At 38.4% G+C, this 20,235-nt stretch overlaps 1 protein-coding gene across 3 annotated transcripts in view; it reads left to right on the plus strand.

Annotated features, from left to right (window-relative positions):
- Nucleotides 1-7,585: 7,585 nt before the first annotated feature.
- VPS50 (VPS50 subunit of EARP/GARPII complex) overlaps nt 7,586-20,235 on the plus strand; it is a 116,014-nt gene continuing 103,364 nt past the window's right edge. For 2 of the 3 annotated variants that reach the window (XM_070424271.1, XM_070424273.1), the window contains exons 1-2: nt 7,586-7,725; nt 15,032-15,100. In XM_070424271.1, the coding sequence (XP_070280372.1) occupies nt 7,693-7,725; nt 15,032-15,100 (102 nt within the window). In that variant the 5' untranslated portion in view covers nt 7,586-7,692. The remainder of the gene's footprint in view (nt 7,726-15,031; nt 15,101-20,235) is intronic. The other variant, XM_070424270.1, reaches the window with a different exon arrangement.

The following is a 20,235-nucleotide window of genomic DNA, read 5'->3' on the forward strand; positions in this document are numbered from 1 at the left end:
TTGCTAGGGAAATTAGCAGTGAGGTAACAGACCCTATCCTGCCTCTTGCTTCTGTGATTTGAATACAGAATGAATGTGTATACAAAGGACACAGGGAGTGGGAACACCTGTTATGTGTTCTGCAAGAATACTGGCTTATGACTTTCAGAACAGCTTCTTAGCAATTATCAGTAATTGTCAATATATTTGATAAATTATCCTTAGTTATTAATAATCACATGAAGGAAAACACCCTTTTTGGTGACTTTATTGAAAAAACAGTATGCTTTCATAATGAGAGCATGTTGTGAAATAGCCTGAAAAACAAAAAGCTGCTTTCCTATCATGCAAAACTATGCTATTATTTTGAAATTAAAAATTTTCTATGAAAATTGAAGTATTTCATAGACCTGCTAAACAGTCACAAATCATCATGAAGTCACTAAATAACATGTAGAAGTTATACCAAAGAATCAAAATGGGGCACCTGAAATGTCTTTAGAAATGTATTTTTCTATGTAGTATTTCCTATTACACATTTCTGCTATGATTTTGTTGAATCTATGGATTCATGTTATTTTTAAAACAAACCACAGGTGTGTTTCCAAGTAACACTGGATTGTGGGCTGGTATAGTTATAATGAGGAAAAAAAAAAGCCTATGCCAACAGGTAATATCTGAGGCCACATTTTCACTGCAGAAGCAGAGAGGAAGTGAATCCATGGTCCGGAGGTCTGACCACCGCTGCGGTGTCTGGGCCCCAGCTTCTCAGCCTGGCCTCGTCACTGCCATGGCAGCAGGCAGTCTGAACATTTCCGCTTAATTTACTAAGTTATAAGTTAACCCTCGTTTCATTTCATTTCTTGCAAGAAAGCTCTAGTCCAAGCCTTCCACTATATAAGATAAAAAGTATATAACCAAATGTACATCAAATGGAGCAAAATTCCTTGCATAAATTATGTTTCACAATACATTTGTGAACAATAAAAGCTCACTGAAGATGTTCAGAGATAATAATAGGAAAGGAAGAATATTCCTCAAGCATAATTTTTTTAAAAATATATTTTATTGATTTTTTACAGAGAAGAAGGGAGACAGATAGAGAGTTAGAAACATCGATGAGAGAGAAACATTGATCAGCCACCCTCTGCACATCTCCCACTGGGGATGTGCCCGCAACCCAGGTACATGCCCCTGACCGGAATCGAACCCGGGACCCTTCAGTCCGCAGGCCGACGCTCTATCCACTGAGCCAAACCGGTTTCGGCACCTCAAGCATAATTAAAGGTTAAAATAAGTGAGAGTTATTTTGGAATTCAAGTTTGGAAACACTTTTTGCATTAAGGCTCCCAACTCTTCTAGAAGTGCAAAGAAAGGGAGTGCCTGTTGGAGACCAGAAGCCTCTTCGGAGGTCACTTTGTGATCTCTCCATCCTTCGGAAAAATGACAAGAGCTCCCCCCACCCCAGGTAACTACTGTACCACAACTTTCTCTGTGCTTGACCATGGCTATTGCAGCACTTACCTCCTTAACCTCAATTAATTTTATGGCATGTTTATTTTCCCTCTAATACAGATCAGTCTTATTTATTTATGAATCCTTAGCACCTAGCATAGTGCTAAACTAGTATTTTTGTTAAGTTGTTCCAAATGCTCTTTAGCCCATGTCTTCTGATTCTCAGTTCATGCTTAAGAAACGTATATAAATGTTAATATTGGATTGCATAAAATACAAAATAGAAGTTCTGTAGATTTCACATGGACTATACCTCATATCTTTTAAATCAATATTAATCTGCAATTGCCTTTGTTAAATAAGCTCTTTGCAGTTTCAAACACAGTGCTGGCTCAGGATGAAGTTCTCTGGTCCTACAAAAATGAGAAAAATAAAGACAATGTAGTGAGTTTTCTCTAATGTTAAATTTACTTGATTTAAAGGATTAATATTTACTTTTTTTTGTTGTTTGTTTCTTTTGGGTTATATTTAAAAATATCTGTTCTTTTCTGACAGAGGGTAACAGAGGCTATGTAAATAAATTATAAATAATATTACCAATTAATAATTGTCAAATAAATGCCAAAATTAATCATAGTTGTGATCTTTCCACATCATAGCAAATATTAAAAAATAACAATACCTGCATGACACAACTCATAAAGTGCTGCCTGGTGTAACTATGACAGAGCGCCCTCTAGCAGCAGGAGTAATTTCTGAATTCAGTATGTTTACACAGGAAGCCTTACAGGTAATGATAACATATAACTTCAACTATTGTAAATTCCTGCATGATTGTTAAAAATGGGTTAAAGTGTTTTATAAGAAATGTCCCACCACCAATATCTCACATTTCACTTGTAACCCACTGGGGAGCGCTGCTCTACCATTCTATTCATGAGCCTGTTTATTGATCTTAGTTATATGTGCATTTACAATGAAAAAACTGATGAATCTAAAACAATCAGTATTCATGATGATTAAATTTCAAGCAATGCAAGAAGTTACTGGTGTGTGTGTGTGTGTGTGTGAGGGAGAGAGAGAGAGAGAGAGAGAGAGAGAGAGGGAGAGAGAGAGAAAGGCAGGGGGGAGAGATGGTGTTTGATGGGAAGATTTTAATCAATTGTAAGTCTGGTTTTGCTTTATAAAGCAAACAGTCTGCTACATTCATTCCAAACAGCCACATTCTTTATTTACTAGTAGCATATGAGTATTTTTCAATGGGAACAACTGGGAGGGAGAGGTAGTGAAATGACCAAGTTAATGTAGAACAGTGGGGACTAGGAAGAGCTGGGAAGAAGGAAGCACTGTCTTATGTAATAACTAGCAAAGATTACAGTTTACAGGAAGAGCTGGCTGCTAGAGGAGGCCATCACACCTGCCCATGCCTGTGCTGGTGCTCACTTCTCTATAGTTACTAGTATGTCTACAATGCTGCCTCCCAGAAGCCTAGGTATACTGATAACTCTGCAGCAATGTCTTCCTCCCTGGGTCCCTCTCCAGGTCGCTGTTTTATCTTCAGCAAGGTTTCTGTTTTCTGCTCCTGCTTGCTTAGGGAGTGCAGTTACACCATCTTGGAGATGTCACATCTTTCCGCTGCTTTGATGTTTAGAGGATGATTAGAAATCTATCTATCTATCTATCTATCTATCTATCTATCTATCTATCTATCTATATTATTGATTTTTTACAGAGAGGAAGAGAGAGGGATAGAGAGCTAGAAACATCAATCTATCTATCTATCTATCTATCTATCTATCTATCTATCTATCTATCTATGTATCTATCTATATTATTGATTTTTTACAGAGAGGAAGAGAGAGGGATAGAGAGCTAGAAACATCAATGAGAGAGAAACATTGATCAGCTGCCTCCTGCACACCCCCTACTGGGGATGTGCCCACAACCAAGATACATGCCCTTGACTGGAATCAAACCTGGGACCCTTGAGTCAGCAGGCTGACGCTCTATCCACTGAGCCAAACCGGTTAGGGCTAGAAATGTATCTTCTTAATCAAACCAAGATCTCAGCTTTAATTTAAGCTCCTCGAGCAGCGGTTCTCAACCTGTGGGTCGCGACCCTTTTGGGAGTCGAATGACCCCTTCACAGGGGTCACCTAAGACCATCGGAAAACACATATATAATTACATATTGTTTTTGTGATTAATCACTATGCTTTAATTATGTTCAATTTGTAACAATGAAATTGGGGGTCACCACAACATGAGGAACTGTATTAAAGGGTTGCGGCATTAGGAAGGTTGAGAGCCACTGTTCTAGAGGCTCCTCCCATTTGGACTATCATAAATATATCTTTATCCTATTTTACTGCTAATGCTATTGTCCCAAGTCAGATCCAATTAGCTCTTAGACCTGATGTTCCAATCTGTAAAAATGGGGTGAGCACTTCTTTATAAAATGACTATCATCCAGCAAGCTTTCCTTGAGACTTGTTGGCAGGCCATCCATACTTTCCACTACTATGCTCTAGCTTACCACTAACAGCCTTTAGGCAAGTGTGCGAGTCCTAAATAAGTCATATATATATTTGAAAAGTGGAAATGAAATAACATGCTTCACCTTTTAAAAAATGCTCTTTAAGGCTATAGGTGTGGGGTTTTTTTTGCCGTTAAAATGCATTATGTATAGCTTAATTATTTTCTATAGTGTTAGGGTATGTTGAATTAGAAAATATAATTTAGACAGTAGCACTGATTTACTTTACATTTTCTTCAATATTACAGTCACAGCCTTTGAACTTTCAGAAGCCTAAGTTATTCACTTCTTTTTAATTTATAAGAAATGAAATGTGCAGTATTAGAGTAAAACAAGGTCTTAAAAGCTTTCTTGCTTTTTCAGGCTCAAATAGATACAGAAAATACTCATTTCCCCAAATTTGGCTTATGGGGGGAAAAAACCTCACACTGAATTAAAAAACTTTTTTTTTATTTGGATCTGGGTGTGGATCTGCATTCTAGTCCTGGATCAATCTCTAATAAAATGTGTGCCCTCAAGAGCTTATGTGGATAAATTTTCCCATCTCATAAAGAATGGATTTGAAAGATGAGAGCTGGCTGCCTATCACTGATTTTTTAAAACACAGAATCCAAAAGAGATCAATAACAAGAACAACAGCACACTTCTCAGGTGAATATAAACATTCAGGCTTGAAAACTATTGGATTTGGATCACCCCTAATGTATTCTTTTTCAACAAAATCATAATCTCCTTGAGGACACAACTGTATCTTATTAAAATGCTTTGTATCCTTCTGCCTGGTTCCCAACAATCAACAAATGTTTATGAACTGAGTTTTAGTTTATATGCTAATATGATGAGCAATTTCTGTTTCTTTTTATGCTTTCAGGAACTTCTAAATCTTAGAGTTTCACACACTGAGAACTGTCTGGCAATTAAGATTAGAGCAGGTAAAAAAAACAAAAACAAAGAAACTAGCACTACCCTAAAGTGACCGGAAATTTTTTTATATGGGTTAGCAATAACAGTCAGAAAGGTATATAGGTAAACAAAACATTTCAAAAGGAATTTTTCAGCACAGGGTAATTCTGTTGGAGCAGAGAACCAGGCAGAATTATGACTCTAATATCTCATACTTGTAAGGTGCTTTACAATTTATAAATTGCATTTACTTGCCTCGTCTTTATCTTTACAAAACCCTAGATCAAATAATTACTTCATTAGTAAAAACTAATCAGACAAGGCTCTGAGAGGTCAAATAATACATTTTCAGAGTTGATTATATTAGTGTTCCCAACCGTCAGTCATTTCCAAACTACTTTTATTATTTCTGCCATATTATTTCTGCCACTTCATACTGTTGTTTACCTAATATTTTTCATTTGTGTGTCACACTTTAACATTTTTTTAGTTGTCTTAAGAAATAGTTTTTACTGCTGCCCCTCTCCCTCCTTGTCTGGTTCTGGGGTTCAATCTGGACTAGCAGGAGTTGAATGGGGGAAATGCTGGTTCTCCCCACTTTGGGGGAGGGGTAACACATTAACTGAGCAGTAGGGATAGAAGGCATGAGCCTGGGAGTGCTTTTATAAATTATTTTCCTTGTAGATTTTATTTTTAATTTATCTGTGACCTGCCAGGGAAGGGAGAGGAGAGGTTGTGAGCACATGACAAAATAAAATAAAATGGATGAAAAAAATAGTTTTGAAATCATGGGTCTGGTTTGCCCCCCTAATAAACACTAAATATAAATAAATGAAATAAAAAATAGCCCTAACGGGTTTGGCTCAGTGGATAGAGTGTCAGCCTGCAGACTCAAGGGTCCCAGGTTCGATTCCGGTCAAGGGCACATACCTTGGTTGTGGGCACATCCCCAGGAGGGAGTGTGCAGAGGGTAGCTGATTGATGTTTCTTTCTCATTGATGTTTCTAACTCTCTATTCATCTCCCTTCCTCTCTGTAAAAAATCAAAATATATTTTTAAAAAAACATCATTGGTACCATGTATCCAGGTAAGAAACATCTAAACCTATAGAGAATTTTTAGGAGTTTATTTGAGCCAAGCTGATGACAATTGCCAGGAGACAAAATCTCAAAGAATTGAGAAAAATGCTTTGAAGGATGGCAGTTTTACAGCTTATTTTATACATTAGAATCAAAGAAGGAGATGTCTCCTAAGTGAGGTGATATGAAATCCATTTGTGGCAGATTACAGGGATGGGAGAAAGCAAATCAGTGAAATCTCTGAGAACAGATTAATAGTAACATGGAGAGACATATTTCTTTACATTGGTGGGTACAGGATAGTTAATAATGTTTAAAGCACAAAGACATGATGGGTTCTGTGGTCTGATGCTCTGGTGTGATGGGTGTGCCCTGAGGGGTCTAGAAAAGACGTTTACTCTGACATTCCAAATGTATGTTATCTTAGATGCAGAAGGATAATAGTCAGCCTCAGTTAAGGTAAAGATTGACCTTTGTCAAGGAAGCCACAGGGCCATGATCTATTTTTAATTAGGAATTTTTATGTTCAGACCATCCCATGTAGTTACTTTCAGTCTCTGAGTTTGTGGGGCCTGCCATGCAGGCCTCCCCCGAGCTTGTCAGGTTTAGTATGTGGCCCCTTTTTTTGGCCACACATACTTTAAAACTCACTCTACAACCCTATCCATAAAACCTTTACTTAAAACATCTGGCTAACCAGACCTTCAGTTTCTGCATGCACATCTGCAGTAATGTTAGGCAAGTTACTTAATTTCTCCATGCTTCATTGAACTCATCTTCAAAATGGGGATAACAGTTAGCAATCCCATCGGATGCTTGTGTGGACAAATCAGATAATACATGTAAAGCTATTAGCAGAGTTCTTAACATGTACAAAGCTTTCAGTAACTGTTAGTTTTTAGTAATTGTTAGTGCTGGGTCGCTTTTTTTTTTCTGGTATTCTCATAATTGGGAAGTTTTTTCTTCAATTAAGCCTCCAACAACTTCCCTATCACTTTCCCCAATTTAATTCAACTGCTAAAAGTTGACAAGAGGACTTTAAAGTGACATTTATACTTATTATTGTTATATTTTCCTTCTTGACTTGTCTTAGGCTATGCTGGTAATAAAAGGAGAAGTGGGGGTTAAATCTTTTAGTTTAGGGCTTGTTGCAAGGCTAAGGACTGACAGTCCTCACCTTGGCCAGCCGCCTGAACAACTTGGACCACCCCTTTCCCTGCCAAGCCCGGCGCCACCTGGGGAGTCCCAAGTTCTCCGGTCACCTCTTGGAGTGAGTTCCTGGCGCTTCGGATCAGTCTCTCCTTCTCCCAGCCCGCCCCTCTGGAGCAGGTGGCACGCCTAGAGGCATCGGCCAGCCTGGTTTATACACGGCTTCTCAATGTCTGTTCTGCCTGGTCACCGGTGAGTTAGGTTTTCGCCTCGCCCGAGCAGAGCTACCGAGAGCAAGCTCCTCTATAAACACCCGCTACCGCCAGGGTCGCCGGAAGGGAGATTTGCTGGGTTAATCGGAAGCGCCGGCTGTTTTGCTTCCTGGGACGCGTGGTACCTGGACCGTCCTCGCCCCACATTGAGGGTGCGGGGCAGGCGGAAGACTACAATTCCCAGCATGCCCAGCGAAAGGAAAGCTCGGCGGCTTCACGTGACCACCCAGTATGGCTTCCCTCTGCCGGGGCCAGCCGTCCGGTGGTTTGGAGTGATTTGTTAGTTCTTTGCGGCAGGTACCTCTCTCCCGATTTCGACATGCAGAAAATCAAATCTCTTATGACCCGACAGGTAAGTCGCGGAGGCTGGAGCCAAGGCCGCCTCCACCGCCGATGAGAGCGGGGCTGAGATGTTCTGTGTCTGGGCCGCGGCGTGTGGAGACCTAAGTTATAGGTGGTGGCAGGTGTCTGGGGTACCGGAAGCCGGTGCACACCCTGACAAACTCACCTGAGCCCCCCCAGATGACAGCCCTGCTCGAACGGATAGCGGCGTCTCCCAGAATCATTTTAAAAAAATAAGTCAATGAAGGAATCGGTGCTATCTTTGTCTCCCTTTCCCCCTAAAAGCCATTTTTCCCGCTGACAGCCCCAGCTGCCCTCCAGGTGCCCCGGCCACGCTGGCTGTCGTCTTGGAGCCGGTGGCCCGGTTAGGGGGTGAGGTCTGTGCAATAGAGATGACCTGGGAAGAGCGAAAACGGCGGGTCATCTGATGACCGGAATTGGTAGCTTTATGACTTTTGGCAAGTCCCCAAATCTTGTAGCTTAAGTTTCTGGATTTGAGGATGAATTTTTTTGTTTGTTAATTCCCTCTCACGGTTCTGTTATGAGGGTCATCAGTAAGCTAACGTATGTGAACATTCTTTGTGAAGTGCCCTACTTTTCATCATTGTCCTGGCAAAATGATAGTCTTATTTTTTGCCATAATGATAATTCATGAATAAAAACTGGCTATTTTCTATCCCATCTCATAAAGGTTGGGGACTTTCTAATAATGCCTCAGTTTCCTTCAAGCAAGTAGTGGGAGAAATTTCCCTTTCTTATTGATCATGGCTTGGTTTTAGTTAGCTTTCCTTATTTCAACTCTAATGTTTCACGAGAACTGGCCATTCTTTATTTAATTTTAATATGAGAGAAGGATAATTCAGATTAGAGGTTTCAATCAATGTGGTTTTGAGAACTCTGGAGAATGTGGAGGATAATCATTTATTGAAAGGCTCTTGCATGAGTTTTTTGTTGTTGTTGTTGAATAAAAAAAGAATACAAAGTCCAGATTAAATTCTCATTTGAGAATTTAGAATTTGAAAGACATGTAAACAGGTTACAATGTGTAGATTTCTGGCAAACAATACATGAATCCCACATGGTTACTCCTGTCAAATAATACTCTTAATGTCATAAGCAGAGAATAAAAAAGTTCTATGAGTAACAAAAGATTTAAGTGAGCAGGTAATGACATGTGTCAGTCCTTCATATTTGTTGAGTACTGGTGTTATGCTTCCTACCATTTCTTACTTGAGAGTGAGTTCAGGTCCTGCTCCATTCTGTAGTAGCTGTGTGACCTTGAGCAAGTCACCCAACTTTTTGGATCATCTGTTTCCACATCTTTAAAATAGGAATTATAATGTGTACCTCATGGGGTTAGCTTGGTGGTGATGTTTACATGACATGATAAACGTAAAGAGATAAATAAAGGAGTTATTCAGCTTCCTGGGCCTTCTCAAGGAGGTGCTTGATGAAGTGGCTGCACTGTACTGTTGGCGGGAAAGCAGGAGAACTGGAAGCAGGCTGTTGTAGTAATTTAAACAGTAGACGATTCAGATGACTTGGGCAAATTTTTAAAACAATTCACACTTTCTTTCCTTTTTTTTGTTGTCAATCCTCACCCGAGGAGATTTTTCCCATTGATTTTTAGAGAGAGTGGAAAGGAGAGGGAGAGACAGAGAGAGAAACATTAACATGGGGACGGAGCCTCCAACCAAGGTACATGCCTGTGACCAGAATCAAACAAACCTCGACCCTTCAGTCTAAGGGCCGATGCTCCATCCATTGAACCAAACTGGCCAGGATACACACTTTCATACATTATATTACTAATACTCCTAAACTGCCTTGAAAGGCTAAATTTGGATTTTTGTGCATCAGCTAAGTTCTCTGCTCTCTCATGTTGCTTGCTATACAGTTAAGTGTAGTCAACATTGTTGTACAGCAACTGTTTTTTATTGTTTTTTTTTAACCATATTTTGTAATAATAAGGGGGAGAGAAAATATGAAAGTCCAGGTATCAGTAATAATAAGTTTGTGACTTTGAAATGTAGTTGCTTCTTAGACATGACCAGATGGAATCTGTTCCTAGCATGGAAAAACACACACACACACACACACACACACACACACACAAACAACCTAGAGAACACATATGAGAAGCTACAACTATCCTATGTAAAAAATGATGTAAAATTAGAATTTTAAAGTCATCCTAATTATGTATGTTTAACGCTTGGGTTCCACATAATTGATCATTATTAATACACAGTTCATGAACCTATGAGGTATAAAGAAGTAGGATGCTACCTAGAGTTACACTGGGGATTTTACTTAGTGCTGTTCATTATTGGATTAAATAGATTAATATTACAAATAAATATACATAAAGCTGTCTCTTTTTTGTGAAGCTACAGAACATGATAGTAACATTGTTAAGGGGAAGAGATGTGAAATTAAGATCTATGAAACTTGGGCTTTGGGGCATTTCAGCTCTCCCAGGAGCTTGGTGTGGAACGGAGTGGGAAAGCCGGCTTTTAAAAAATCTCTCTATTTAGACAAGATCTGCTGTTCAGCTTTCTCCATTAAGCTGGCCTCTGTTCAGTTCACTCAACAAATGTTTATTGAGCGCTGCGTGCCAGGCACTGTTCTGAGTTTGGAGGATGCAGCAGTGAGCAAAACAGACAAAGGCTGACATGGTGATAACTGCTCTGGAGAGAAAGAGGACAGGGAGTCCTGGGCGTGGTTGGCAATTTGGTCCATTTATGATGTTAGATAGGGTGTTAGGGAAGGCCTCCCTGAGAAGGCCACATTTGAGCCCAAACCTGAAGGATGTGAGGAAGTAAACCACATCTGGGAAGGAGGTTCCAGGAGGAAGGAATGCAGAGGCCCTGAGGCAGGAACAGCAAGAGGCTAGTGTGGGTGGAGTTAAGAGAGTGAGGAGAAAAGTAGCAGGAAAATGACGTCAGAGAACTGAGAGCAGGAATCCAATTCACATAGAACCTCATCCTGACCTTGTCTCCTCCTTCATTTCTCCTCACTCATAACTTCTATTCTCATTGAAATAGCAAGCAGAGGAGGGTTGTAATTTTACATATACTTCAGAGAGCTCTTTCTGGCCTATGTTTTAAGAATACAGGCCTCATTTTATTACACTTGGCTTTATGGCACAGATATTGTGTTTTTTATAAATTGAAGGCAAGAGCCTTCACCAGCAAAAAGATTGCGACTCACTTTATTGTGATTCTCACTTTATTGTGGTGGTCTAAGATATGAATATAGATCGAAAGGGACAAAAGAGCAAAAAAACAGGGAGACCAATAAGTATGCTATTGCAGTAATCCAACAGAGAGGGTGTGAGCCTTAAGCAGGTGCTAGAGGTGGAAGTGTTGAGAAAAGGTTGGATTGTGGATATGTTGTAAATGTAGAGTTGATAGGATTTCTTGGCAGATTGGATTTGTGAGAGAAAGAGAAACATCAAGGTTGACTCCAAATGGTTTGATCCCAGCAATTAGAAGAATGGAATTGACATTTAATGAGATGGATGAGGCTGATGAAGGAGAAGATTGAGGGAAGGGAGAATTGAGACTCATTCATTTGAAAGCCTCTTAGGTATTTCAGTGGAGAATTAAAATGCAGCATAGATAACACCTGCCTCAGTTGGCTGAAAGAGTCCGAATTTCTGAGGAGAAATCAGGGTATTGATGAAAGCTTGGGCGTTTTGAGCATATAGAGGGTATACAAACTGGCCCAAATCACCAACAGAGTGAGTGTAGATATAAAACAAGAGTCCACAGGTGGAGCTCTTGAGAATTTAGTGTAACAAGGTCAGGGGGAAAAGATAGATCAGATTGCAAAGGAGCAGCCAGTGACGTAAGAAGTTTGCAGCATCCCAATGAGCACCTGTCCATAACTGATGCTTGATAAATATTTGTTGAATGAATATTGGATCAAGAGTGAGTCCTGGAGGCCAAGTGAAGAATTTAAAAGAGGAGGGAGTGATCAGCTGGATTATAAATGTTGCAGATGGGCCACTTAAAGTGAAAATGAGAATCAGCCTTTGGACTGGGCAGCATGGAGGTCATCGGTAACGGGACAACATCACTTTTTGTGAAGTGGTGGGAAAGCAGAGGCAGGTGTTATCTATGCTGCATTCTGTATAAACTTAAATTGAGGAAATTTGTCAAAACAAAAACCAAATATGAAAGAAAATCAAATAATAGTTAACGACTATAGTGAAAGTTTCAACTTAATAAAGGCAGAGTATTACAGTTATAATCATCACTTCCTCCTTCAGAGAGTTGAAGATGAAATACAAATGATGACTTTATATCTGTTAATAGAAACTTATAAAATTGCAAATTAAAGGGTTCAAGATCTATAATGCTAAAGTACAGTGAGAGTGAGATGTTGTGCTTTGAATAATTTTTTCTGTTTTGATAAGATAAAAGTATTTCTATCTGATGACAATAATATTTAGAATAATGGTTAACAATTTACAGATTGCTTGCCATGTACCAGACACTGTCTTTGGCCTTTCACATATAGCATCTCCTTTACTACTTTTAACATATAAGTTATTGTCACCAACATTAGAATAAAAACCAGGTAGGTTATGTAAGTTATTCAAGGCCCCAGAGCCCATCCCCTGAGTCACTGTACTCCCCTGCATTGCAATATATGCATAGGGCTGACAGCTTTTATTATTTTTATTTTGTACATTTGATGGAAAGTTGTCATGTATTAGTGGCAAATTATTGTGTGTGCTGACTAATTTGGAAGTAAGGCCTTTTAAAAAATATTGGTTTAAGTCACTTGTTTATATTTTAGGCACTGGTTTCTTTACTTAGTAGCTCTGGGCAAAGAGAAAATGTGACATATTCCCGCAAGGATTTCTGTTGGATTGGTTAGACAAATCTGTTCTTTAAAAAATGTTAGTGTAAAAGGCATGACAGTTATATTTTTTAAAAATATATTTTAAGGGTGATTGTGATTTTGAATCATATTAGGAAGTTTTATTTTCATACATATGCATGTATATAGGCTATGTATATATGTGCATATATGTAATCATATATATATATAGTTCAATAGCCCAACCTTGCCTTCTCTAATACTTTTTTTTTTTTTTTTGGTAAGAGAACATTTATTTGGTAAATCACAGAGGTAGAAGAAGTAATTCCTACAAGAATGGGCTTAAGAAAGGAGTTATGGAGGTAAAGGAAGGGCCTTTGGAGCTTGGGAGTGAGGAAGCTCATGGTACAGTGCCTGGGGCAGGGAGGGCTTGCTCCTCAGTCCTAAGGGTTTTAAGGTGGAGCCTTGCTCTCATGATGATTGTTGGTGAGAAATTGGGACAAGGAGAGCAAACAAACACATAGAAGTAGTTACCTGTTTTTTATTTCCTCTCTCATTTTAAGGCAGTAAACTGTAGTATGCTTCTAGTCCCGCAAAGTTCCCTGGAAACTTCATTTTAAAGTCAACTGCATGTTCCCATGGAAACAGTGTTCTAATTAGTTGGTGAGTGGAGTCTGACCAAGGACTTTTGCTGAATAATTTACTCGGGTGTTTACTCTGTTCCTGGAACTTTGCTAGCCACAGGGCTATAGAGGCAAATAACACTTGGTGTCTCCCTTCTCTTGGGACTCCAGTCTGGGAGAGAAAGAGATGTATTTAATATTCACTACTTTGGCAGAAGTGTTGTATTGAGAAATGTCTAGTGGGGTTTCTAAAGTATTAGTGATTCTATGAATACCTGGGTTGCTTGTTAAAGTACAGTGCCTGGTGCTAAATCAGAAATACCTATTCCTTAGATCTGTGGTAGGGCCCAGTAATCTTTTTTTTTTTTTTTTTTAATTTCCCTGGATGGTGTTGATGGAAGTGATCTATGGATAATACCCAGAAATAGTGTGTTCTTTAAAGCATAGGGAGTTAGGAAGACTGCATAGTGGAGTTAATTCTGAAAGAGGGTATTGGTTTCTTTAGTTTCATCAGAAAGTGGAGTGTGTGTGTGTGTGTGTGTGTGTGTGAGAGAGAGAGAGAGAGAGAGAGAGAGAGAGAGAGAGGAGAGAAGAGAGAATGAGAGCAAAAGACAGAGAGAGAAGGCTACGTGGAGTATTCTGGGGGTAATGGAAGACTTGGGGGTGAGGCAGACCACCTTGTCATAAAAATTGCACATGACTGGTAGTATTTTACAATAAAGGACATATAAAACACACCTCTAATATTTAAAAATAAGCAAGTTCTGCTCTAAGTCTCAAATAGTCAACCTAAATGTACCCTATATTTTGATTACTAAGGACATCAAAGGGCCAATATAAGACACCTAAAGGACAAAAACTAGGCTGTAGTATAAATCTCTCCTCAAATTCATGTACCAGCATAATTTGCTTGCGGACTAACTTTCTGGACTTTAGGTATCTGTGTTGAATAGCCTATTCTTAAAAAAAGAGATTTTTAAAGAAAATTTAAATTGCTAACGTCTTTCCATCTTGATCATTTTTCCTGGCACAAATGAGACTTTCAGAATACCTCAGTTGATGGGAATACAGAAGGTACCAGATACCAAAGAGGTAAAAAATTGTAGAAAGCCCTAAACGGTTTGGCTCAGTGGCTAGAGCATCGGCCTGCGGACTGAAGGGTCCCAGGTTCGATTCCGGTCAAGGGCATGTACCTTGGTTGCAGGCACATTCCCAGTAGAGGGTGTGCAGGAGGCAGCTGATCGACATTTCTCTCTCATGGATGTTTCTAACTCTCTATCTCTCTCCCTTTCTCTCTGTAAAAAATCAATAAAATATATTTTTAAAAAAATTGTAGAAAGCAGTGAGACATGCGATTTAAGTCCCAATTATGCAATATAAATTGGGTGCATCGGTGAGAAATAGGTGAATTCAAGGGGTTACTTATATATTAATTAAGCAGTTAGTATTATTTTAAAATCTTTTATTTGCTCATTTGGTTGATATATTAAACTTGTGGATTTTGGACCATTTTACCAGGTTAACTTGGTAATAATTAATAGATAAGTGCTTTTAGAGAATTCTTTTTGTCACTCAAGTGTTTTTTGTTGTTATTTTAAAATCATGGTTAAATTATATGTCAACCATTAGTTTTGAGGTGCCATGTGATACTATTATTTCAGACTACCAAAAGTACATCTTTACTTGACTTAATAATAGTACTATATGTATTAAATGGCATGTTTTTAGAACATCTGTTCTATATATTTCAAAGCAAGAAAATTTCTATTTTTAAGGTGGTGGTTTCTACTTTAATAAGTATAATCTTTCATATTATATTCTGCTGCACAATTCAGATTCTTCTCATCTTATTTTTTTAAGGGTCTGAAAAGCCCTCCAGAGAGCCTCAGTGATCTTGGTGCCATTGAGAGTCTCCGCGTTCCTGGAAAGGTATTGATCTACATGTGTGAGCATGACTTTTCGCTTCCTTAAGAGAATATTATGGTCTTTGGGTAATAACTAATTCAAAGATGCTTTTCCTTCCCACAGTCAGATGATGGTTATAGTAAGCTGGGTACATTTTATAGTGCAGGAGGCTTGGGGCTCATTTTTGCTTCTGTTACTCATTGGGATGAAGTATAATTCATTATAGTTAAGCAGCAAATGCAAAGTTGACAAATTTAGAGTTTACTATTATATTAAATTCTTAGCCTGAAAGCAGTTATGTGTGTGTGTGTGTGTAAGTGTGGAGATATATATATATATATATGTATATTTTAGAGGCCCAGTGCACAAATTCGTGCATGGGCAGGGTCCCTCCGCCTGGCCAGCGATCAGGGCCGATCGGGGCTGATTGGGGCCCGCAGGCCAGGGGGAGGGACCGGGGGAGGTTGGCTGGCTGCGGGAGGTTGGCTGTGGAAGTGCACTGACCACCAGGGGGCAGCTCCTGCATTGAGCGTCTGCCCCCTGCTGGTCAGTGCGCATCATAGTGACCAGTCATTCCCCAGTTCAGTTGATTTGCATATTAGCCTTTTATTATATAGGATATATATATAATCTTATGATGTATCTGCTGTAATTTGGAGAAATAAAATGAAATAATATACTTCTGTGCTGAAACACTCTGAGTCAAAAATCATAGTTAATTATGTTTTTGTTACAGAGGAGAGAGTTTTAAATAAGTAGCTAAAGCATAACTTAAGTATAGATATCTTAGAATTTAGTCCCCTGATACTCATTTGAGCTGCTCAATTTATAAATTCTGTAGGTGTTTTTGAAGGCTTGCTGGCTTCCCCTCAGGAGATTTATTAACCATTGTTAAGTAAATAAATCCCTGCGGGTTCTCTCTGGGTCCTTGCCACTTGGAGCTGCCTCCTTGAATAGCAGCACCATCACAGATTAAAGCTTGTTCTTCTGAATGTACGCTCTTGTGATTTTCAATTTGTGGATCATACGTATTTGAAACGATTGTTTGTTTTCTGTGGCAGGCATTGGCAGTCAGAAGGCCTCTTGTCACACCTCAGTGTCAGCTGCTTACGAGGATAATCCCCCATCTCTTTGAGGTGCTTTACCTCCCAAAGTGAATTTTGTATTTACTGCTTAGTCTTTATTTTAGGTCTGACCCAAACTAACTCTCCAAATATAATAACATTCTAGCCAACCTTTTTCCATTAAATGGCTCAGACAAAAACCTTAAAGAGGCATTTGTAATGTGGTAACATTGGGAACTAAGAGATAAACTGTAAATCCTAATAGACAAATAATTCTCTTTATTTCTTTGACCTAAGAAATAAAGATTATCATGCATTATGAACATACTTTGAATTAGATTGCCTTAGATATTTCATAATTAATGCAAAATTGATAACTGAGCCTCTTTTTTTTTTAAAGCACATAACTGTATTGCCTAAGAACTTTCTGTTGTCTTTAAAACATGAGCCATGATACTCTTCCATAGTAATAGGAAGTGAATTTATGATGCTCTTACTACATGGCCTTCTTACTGAGTTCCCACCCTTCGCCCCCTCAGTGACCAGTGGTGTGTACTTTTCAGATGACTGGCGCTGGGTAGAGAGACAAGTCTGGGATCACAAGGTCAACAACTGTAAAGCCTGGGAATTGGTCTTATTGACACATACTAAGAAGCTAAGTTAGTTAAATTATAAAATTTAATAGTAAAATCAGTATTAATGCTCTAAGCTTAAGTTTGGCCTTACACTAAGAAAGCCTTATACGCTTCTTGTGCCTGTTTGTTCTCTCCTGAAACATCACAAGTGCTGCAGGGTGAGCCGACTGCTGCCTTCTACTCTGGGTACTTTTGAGAACGTCAGAGTTATAGATTGGCACAGCTCTAGTTAGTAGACTAAGTTTGATATAGGTGCAGTTGGCAGTCAGTTCTGAAATTAAAAGTTAAGAGGACTCATGTTCAGAAATTTCCTACACAGCATAGTGTGTGGGCTAGGGGAAATTTTCCCCTTTTCCTTCTCAGTTCCTCTGGCTGGTCTGATCAAATTGACATGAGACAGATTAGCAGGAGGAAACAATAACATTTATTAAGTTATTGGATAGCTTAAGAATATGGGACTGGTGGACACATGGGGCAGTTGAAGCTTACATGACATCCTGAGCTAAGGAGAAAGGGGGAGTAGCAGTTGGGACATCAAAGGGCAGGAAGGTAATTCACGTTGGGATAGCAAAGCAAATGTTTGGTAAACAAATGTTTGCTGGGCCACCTTTAACAATGGGACACAGAGAGGACTGCGGTCAAATGGATCTTGCTAGGTTCCTCCCTGTATATTACACTTTGTTCATATTAAACTTAGTCATCTGTAATGATAGCTCCCTTCCTTAAACAGGTCCTCTATTTACATTCTTTTGAGCAGTTAGGGGGAAGGTCAAAGTGTCTTTCTGACTCTTTCATTTTCTTAAAAGTAACGAGCTTAAAGTAATCAGTACCCCCAAAAGGCATGTTTTAGGGTGGCAAACTCTGCTCTTCTCAATAGCTTGGTATAACTTGAATGTTGAGTATTTTTCATAACTTAGATGTTACCTTATAAGTAGGAGATTATATATATATAAAATTTTTAATGAATCCCCTAAATTTATTTATCTTCTATAAGTTTTGCTTTTTTAGATTCCACACATAGGTGATATGATACAGTATTTGTCTTTCTCTGACTTATTTCAATTAGCATAATGCATTCTCCATCCATGTGGCAAATGGCAGGATTTCTTTCTTTCTCATGGCTGAATTTTACTATTTCTGTGTGTGTGTGTGTGTGTGTGTTTGTGTGTGTAACATATTTTAATCCATTCATCCATTGACTTAAACTTAGGTTATTTCCCTATCTTGGCTATTGTGAATAATGCTGCAGTGAAAATGGGACTGCAGGTATCTCTTCAAGATCCTGTTTTTATTTATTTTTTATTGTATACCCAGAAATGGCATTGCTGGGTAGTAGTATGGTATTCCATTTTTAATTTTTTGAGGAACCTCTATACTGTTTTCCATGGTGGCTGTACCAGTTTGTAATCCCACCAACAGGGTACAGGGTTCCCTTTTCTTCACACCTGGCCAACATTTATCTCTTGTCTTTTTTGTAATAGCCATTCTAACAAGTGTGAAGTGCTGTTTGTTTGTGGTTTTGATTTGCATTTCCCTGATGATTAGTGATGATGTACATGTTAAACATTTTATTTTTATATAATTGCTTTAAAATGAATGTTCTGGTTCCTGATGATCTGAACTTTATTGGCTTAAAAAAGATATTTAAAGTTTCATATTATTAAAAGCACTGCAACAGAATATAAAATATTAATTTGAAATGACTATTTTAAAATAACATTTTTATTTAATAAAAAATTAATATGTAGTGTGAACAGAGAACATGGTAATCAGAAAAAGTACCAAAAAGAAAGTCACCAGTGTTAACAGTCAAGGTTAACTTCGCCTTCTGGTGTTTTCCCTGTGCATATTCAGTAAATTAATTGAGCATTTACTATGCGCGCTATTCCCTAGGGACTGGCAATAGCAAGCAGTCTTTTCCAGAAAACAAAAGTCTTATGTTATCAGAGAGCTTACTTAGGTTCAAGTAGAGGGAAAACAGTAAACACAGAGATTGCAAATTGTGACAAATTCTATGAAGAAAATAGGGTGATGAGATAAATTTCATGAAGCTGGGGGTTATTTTGCATGAAGTAGTCAGGGTAGGAAGAACCCTCTTTTTTTGTTTAAAAAATGGTATTATACAATATTTTGGAGCTTGGGTTTTAAACAATAAAATGTATTGCAAAAAAATGCTTACATTATATTATAGTAGTATATATAGGTTTAAAACGCAAGCTACCCAGTAGTGAAGCTTAGGTAGGTATTTTTTTAACTTAATAATAATTTATACCTGTTATAATGGCTGTTAACAAAAACACAAGGAATAACAAGTGTTGGTGAGGATGTGGAGAACAGGAAACCTTGTGCACTGTTGGTTGGAATGTAACTTGGTGCAGCCACTGTTAAAAAACATTATGGTGGCCGAAACCGGTTTGGCTCAGTGGATAGAGCATCGGCCTACGGACTGAAAGGTCCCAGGTTCGATTCAGGTCAAGGGCATGTACCTGGGTTGCGGGCACATCCCCAGTAGGGGGTGTGCAGGAGTCAGCTGATCGGTGTTTCTCTCTCATCGATGTTTCTAACTCTCTATCTCTCTCCCTTTCTCTCTGTAAAAAATCAATAAAATATATTTAAAAAAAACATTATGGTGGTTCCTCAAAAAATTAAAAAGAGGACTACCATATGATCCAGCAATTCTACTTCTAGGTATTTATCTGAAGGAAATGAAAACACTACATTCCCACGTTCATTGTAGTATTTTACAATAGGCAAGATATGGAAACAATCTAAGTATCCATTGTTGGATCAGCAGATTAAAAATATACACAATGGAACATTATTCAGCCATAAAAATGAATGAAATTTTGGCATTTGGGACAACATGGCTAGGCCTTGAAGGCATTGTGCTAAGTGAAATAAGTCATACAGAGAAAGACAAATACTCTATGATCTCACTTTTATGTGGAATATAACAAGAACAACAACAACAACAACACACACACACACAAGCTCATATATAAAGAGACAGATTGGTGGTTGGCAGAGGTGGAGAACAGAAGGTGGGCAAAATGGGATATGGGTGAAGGGAGTTAAAAGGTACAAACTTCCAGCTATGAAATAAATAAGTTAAGGGGATGTAATGTATAGCATGGTACCTATAGTACAGTAAGAAAAAAATTCTGTAACTATGTATGGTGATGGAGGTTAACTAGACTCATTGTGATGATGATTTCATAGTATTTACAAATATCAAGTTATTATGTTGTATATCTAAAAGGAATATAATGTATTATCAGTAGTACTTCAATAAGAAAATAGAACATTATCTTAACTTGAGTTCCCCTGATATCCTAGTGCAAGAAGTAACAACAAAAACAGTTTAAGCTTTTTAAGTAGTCAGTGTATAAATAATTATATAGAGAAACTTTTAATTTTTAAAAAATGTATTGGTTATTTTGAGAGAGAGAAAGAGAGACAT

This window comes from Myotis yumanensis, unplaced genomic scaffold, assembly GCF_028538775.1.
Source record: "Myotis yumanensis isolate MYYU_CA2020_CCGP unplaced genomic scaffold, mMyoYum1.0.hap1 SCAF_9, whole genome shotgun sequence".
In the NCBI taxonomy this organism is placed as follows: Eukaryota; Metazoa; Chordata; class Mammalia; order Chiroptera; family Vespertilionidae; genus Myotis; species Myotis yumanensis.